Raw genomic sequence first — 6000 nt, 5'->3', positions numbered from 1 at the left:
GTGCAATGTCGGGCCTTCCTCAAGGATGGTTTCTGTACATTTAATTTTTTCCTTTGAATGGGCCATACTTTCTAGTTTCTTTGTATGCTTTGTGTTTTCTTGTTTTTGTTGTTGAAAACTGAACATTTGAATATTCCAGAATAATTCTGGAAATCAGAATCTCTTCTATCCCCAGGGTTTGCTGTTCTTACTTGTTGAAGGCTTAGCTGTGTTCAGCCAGTGTTTTGACAGAGATTTCCTTGAATGCCAGGACCTTAAAAAAAACAACAAACAAACAAAAACACCTGTCTCAGTCTTTATGGATTGGCTTTGTGCTGGGACACTCTTTTAACACTTAGCCAGACAATTTATAATTCTGCCTCAGTCGTCACTTTCCTTTTGCATTGAACCTATTAGTCAGCCAGTGGTGAATGTTTAGAGTCTTCTCAGGTCATTTCTGAGCATATTTCTTGTCTTGGGCATGCGTGTGGCTTTCTAAGTCCCTCAGTGTATGTATGCTTTTGAATGCCCTAATATCCCAAAGAAATCCTCTTCCTGGCCTTTCCTCCTCGGTTTTAAGCAGTCTACTGTATGTCTTAACTGTAATTTTTCACCCCAGGTAGTCACACATTTTTAAAATTTCCTTAACGTGTTTTCAAGCAATGCCTGCTGCTTTTCCACCCTAAGTTCCAAGATAGGCAAACCAGAGATGAGTGCCTTGTGTTAGTCCTTCAGGATGGCCCCTAGTCAGGTTAGGGCAGACAAACAATAATTTGTGAATAAGGTCAGCTGTGATCCTCTGGAAGTAGGGACCAGGGTTCCACACTGACAATATGGGCTGCTATCTTCAGGATTGCTGCCAACCTGGGAAAGGTGTTTGGCAAGGGCAAATAAAAATGACACAAAGCTTTCTTACTGTTTTTAAGGTTTTTTTTTGTTTTTTTTTTTTTTCCTTAATACAGCTTGCACTTGGTTGCTGTAAACCTTTGTTTTCCAGAGTTCTGACAAAGTTGGTTCTGACAGTTTCTGGTACCTTTTTCAGTGTTTCTCTAGAGGGATGGGTGTTGGAAGCTGTCTACTCCACCATTTTGCTGACATCACTCTATATTTTTTAAAACTATAATTATGTGTAGAAGAGAACTTCCTTAGTTTAAAAAAAGGCTATGAAAGGCTCTGAAAAGTTGTAAAAAAAAATCTGCTTTATGTTTAACCAAACATTTCCCAAGTTTATTTTACTTGAGAGCCTTTCTTATTGGTAATACAGATTAGCATTTCAGGAGCATCTGTCACTAGGGTAGGACACGAAAAATGGTTCCAGTTCTTCAAAGCTGAAGTTTTATGATTTTTCACAGTTGTTCCCATAGCCACTGTTATGGGGTTAGCTGTCAAGGAGAAGTGCAGAGGCAGACATGACTAATACTATTTGGGAACAAATATGAGTCATAACCCCTTCTCTCCATGAGTTCTGAGACACACCTGGAAATGTACAAGACAAGGGGTCCCAAGGCCATGTGAGCTGTACAAATGGTAAGAGCTCAGGAAAGCATCTTTTTTTTTGTGAGGAAGATCAGCCCTGAGCTAACATCTATTGCCAATCCTCCTCTTTTTCCCTTTTTCTCCCCAAAGCCCCAGTAGATAGGTGTATGTCATAGTTGCACATCCTTCTAGTTGCTGTATGAGGGACGCTGCCTCAGAACGGCAGGACAAGCAGTGTGTTGGTGTGCACCCGGGATCTGAACCTGAGCTGCCAATAGTGTAGCACGTGCACTTAACCGCCAAGCCACGGGGCCAGCCCAGGAAGGCATCTTTGATAGAAAATGTAGGGAGTGGGCAGAGAAAGTGAGGTTACAGCCTGCCTAGAGTGAACTGCTGGGTGATCACAACAAGCTGGGCAGTGATTTTTAGAGTAAGCTGTGTTTAAAAACAAAACAAATGAGTTGGTTGCGTGGAATGCTATTCTGAGCACCCTTGAAATTGTGTTTTTTAGGGCACCAAGTAGATTCAGTCTGTGGTTGGGGTGGGGAGAGTGGGAGCTGGTACTGCTAGTGCTGGACCTAAGTCAAGGACCTCAGGATAGAAGAAAACTTTTATTGCAGGTGTTTACACCATTATTTCCCTTCCCAGATTGTGGACCCTTCCAGGGCCTGGAGAGTATCTGACCTTGTTTCCAATGACGCCTAACAGAGTACTGAGGGAAAATGGAATAAATGACATGACAATGAGCCAACAATGCGCTTTCCTTAGCCTGAAAGCAGGAATGGAGAAAGCAGGACCTCTTCAAAACAATTAAACCTACCCTACATTTAGATAATTTTATTTGAATGGCTATAAGAGTGGTTTTCATTATTCTGACTGTCCATCCATTCACCTGGATAAACTCTGGTTATCTGCATAAGAATAAAAATTCTCAGGGATTATGAGCATCCCTTAATTTCAATATCAATTCATGAATAAACTAGCCAGATAAATGCAATCATAGAACTATATCCTGTCAATATGTCAGTTCTCAACTTGATTTATAGATTCAAAGCAATCCCAATCAAAATCCCAGCAAGTTATTTTGTAGATACTGACAAATGAATTCTAAAGTTTATATGGAGAGGCAAAAAAGCCCCAGAATAGCCAACACAATATTGAAGAACAGAGTTGGAGGAGTGATGCTACCCAACTTCGACTTACTATAAAGGTACAGTAATCAAGATAGTGTGATATGGGTGAAATAGCATGAAACAGGCCCACATAAATATAGTCAAGTGATCTTTGATAAAGGAGAAAGGGCAATACAATGCAGCAAAGATAGTCTTTTCAACAAATTGCGCTGGAATAATTGGACATCCACATGCAAAAAAATAAATCTAGACACAGACCTTACATGCTTTACAAGAATTAAATCAAAATGGATCACAGACCTAAATGTAAAACACAAAACTATACAACTCCTAGAAGATACCATAGCAAAAAATCTGGGTGATCTTTGGTATGGCAATGCCTATTAAGATCCAACACCAAAGGCCAACCATGAAAGAAATAATTGGTAAGTTGGATTTCATTAAAATTAAAAACTTCGGCTCTGTGAAAGGCAATGTGAAGAGAATGAGAAGACAAGTATAAGCTGAGAGAGAATATTTGCAAAAGACAGATCTGATAAAGGACTATTATCATTTAAAACTATAGTTTTAAGAGAAACTCAACAAGAAAATGAACCACCCAATTAAAAATGGGCAAAACACCTAAACAGACACCTCACCAAAGATATACAGATGGCAAAAGAGCATATGAAAAGATGTTCATCATCATATGTCATTAGGGAACTGCAAATTAAAACAGTGAGATACCACTACACACCTATTAGAATGGTCAAAAGCCAAAACACACCACCAAATGCTGGTGAGGATGTGGAGCAACAGGAGCTCTCGTTCATTGTGGTGGGAATGCAAAATGGTGCAGCCACTTTGGAAGACAGTTTGGCAATTTCTTACAAAACTAGACATATTCTTACCACATGATCCAGCAATTGTGCTCTCGGTATTTACCCAAGTGAGTTGAAACATATGTTCACACAAAGACCTGCACAGACATTTACAGCTTTATTCATAATCGCCAAAACTTGGAAGCAACCAAGACGTCCTTCAGTAGGTGAGTGGATAAAGTGTGGTCCATGCAGATAGGGGATTATTCAGCACTATAAAGAAATGAGCTATCAAGCCTTGAAAAGACATGGAAGAAACTTACATGCATATTTCTAAGTGAAAGAAGCCAATCTGAAAGGGCTACCTACTGTGTGATTCCACTAACAAATGCATTTCTGTGGTGTGGGGTGTCAACAAACACAAGTACAGGAGCCTATGCATATATTGGGGCAAGAGGTATATGGGAACTCCGTATTTTCCACTCAATTGTGCTGTGAACTTAAAACTGCTCTAAAAAATAATGTCTACTTAAGAAATATCCTGAAGATGAAATAAAGAGTAATAGGATGGTCCTCTGGGTTCAGGATTGCCATTGTGCATGATGAGACTAGACGGACCTCGCTGCAGCAACATCTGAGACATCAGGATTTCTCTACACAATCCACAAAAACCAACCTGTGAGAGAGTGGTTGGGTTTTCTTCCTGCCTGGTTAGTTTAGTGCACACAGGACTTAGACCAGAGGGATCTGGGTAACCCCAGCTCTGCCACTTCCTGTGATTTAGGATATGTCACTTCAGCAAGCTGAGCTGTTTTCCTTATTTGTGAAGATTGAATGAGACCACATATGTCAAAGAGCTCTGTAAACTATCAAACACACACAAACATAAATTGCTACTGCTAAATTATTTATAAATGTAACTTAAGAATGTCTCAGATGTGTGAGAGTTGTTTATAATGCATAACCATACCATGCCTCTCACTGCTCAGCTCCTGGCTTTGAGAAAACACTGACGTGTAGGCTCATATCCCATGCATCTAGACAACCAGCTCAAAGCAGGGAAAGGCAAGCAGAGGGTGCAAGAGTCCTAATCACACAGCTGTCTGCTCTGGGTGCAACTTGCAATGGGAAGGAAGGAAGGAAAGCTACACACACACCTCAGGACATAATCCAGCCATCCAGCCAACAGGACAAGGGGTCACGATTCCCAAGCAACGTTTAGGTTAAACACGTGACAAAAAGCAGAAGAGTGGCTCCCACACCATGTCTGTGAAGGCCGAGGAGCAGCATCCACAGAGCAGGAGCCCCTTCTGCTGAGCTTCCAAGTCCCATATGCCTGGCCATAGCACCTCGTCTCCTTCCAAGGCCAACATATGAAATAATTTGGGACAGCAAACACCTTGAAAGTTCATCACACACAACAATCTACAGTAAGACCAAGTGTTAAAGCAGAAATTTATTAAAATCCATTTATATAGTGTTTTACAGACAAAAAAATGTACAGAGTCCTCAATATTCAGGCAATCAATTCTATTCTCAGAAGTGCTTTGCGAGAAGACAGATTTTTTTTGCCCTCCCTCCGAAAAGAAACTTCTGTTGATACTCCTAAAAATGATGCATTTATTACACCACCTCTCAAGAACAATCCTGTCGAGATCCCAAAACCTCTGCAGAGAGTGAAGAGATACTAGCAGAGAAACTTCTCCAGAATGCAATGCCTCATTCAGAAGTGTAGTGCAAGAGATACATAAATGGCGGCTGCTTCAGAGGAGTGTGTGCACACCCAGCGGGTGGGCCATGAGAAGAGCCTGAGGGCCCAGCTGGGCAGCCCCTAGCTGCGGAGTGTGGCCAGCCGGGACTGCATGGCCTCTAGGGCCTCTTCCTCCTCCTCGTCTTCAGAGGCAGCCATCGCTCCTGGAGGTTCAGGCTCTGGAAGGGCGTCGGTCACTTTACTAGGTGCTTTGCCCAAGGCCCCTGAAAAGAAATAGAGACAAGAGATTAACAAAACATCGGCTTAAAGAAGTGGTTCTTATCTTCCCTGCCTTTCATGCCTGGATCAGTCCAACAAGAAACAGAAAAGGGGCAATAAAACAAGCTGTTGTGGTGGGGTTTTGCTCCCTATGACAAATGTGCCAACAAAACTTAAATCTCACCAATTATATTTTTCATTAAACATAAAACTCAGAAAATCTAGAAGTAAAAATAAAGTTTAAAAACTCATTAACCGTCACTCAGAGATAATTACTATTTTTATTTATCCCCCCTTCCAGACTTTTTCTATAGACGTGTTTTTTACACAAAAGTATGTATTTAAGTAACAAGGCTTTTTCCACATAATACATTGTGAACATCTTGCTATGTCAATGAATATGTTTCTACATTACCTATCAAAACAAAGTATTCCATTAAAACAGATATAACAATTGATTCAATCAGTACTCTATTATTAGGTATTTGGCTTGTTTCAAACTTTTCAATATTATAAATAATGCTACTATAGACATCCTTGAGTTAAATCTTTCAGCACATCCTTAATTACTAGAGTAACTCCCAGAAGTCATTCTGTTAGGTCAAGGACTTTTGATAGCTACTGCCAAATTGCTTTCAAGAAA

General features: G+C 40.5%; 1 protein-coding gene across 3 annotated transcripts in view; it reads right to left on the bottom strand.

Moving 5' to 3' along the window:
* Positions 1-4824: 4824 nt before the first annotated feature.
* The window catches only part of CHMP3 (charged multivesicular body protein 3), an 83659-nt gene continuing 82483 nt past the window's right edge, over positions 4825-6000 (bottom strand). For all 3 annotated transcript variants that reach the window (XM_014792758.2, XM_087436465.1, XM_087436464.1), the window contains one exon: positions 4825-5362. In XM_014792758.2, the coding sequence (XP_014648244.1) occupies positions 5220-5362 (143 nt within the window). In that variant the 3' untranslated portion in view covers positions 4825-5219. The remainder of the gene's footprint in view (positions 5363-6000) is intronic.

This window comes from Ceratotherium simum, chromosome 11 (genome assembly GCF_057802395.1).
Source record: "Ceratotherium simum simum isolate JZ-2026a chromosome 11, ASM5780239v1, whole genome shotgun sequence".
Taxonomy (NCBI): Eukaryota; Metazoa; Chordata; class Mammalia; order Perissodactyla; family Rhinocerotidae; genus Ceratotherium; species Ceratotherium simum.
Note: the sequence above shows the minus strand (reverse complement) of the source record. Positions and strands in the feature narration are given on the sequence as shown.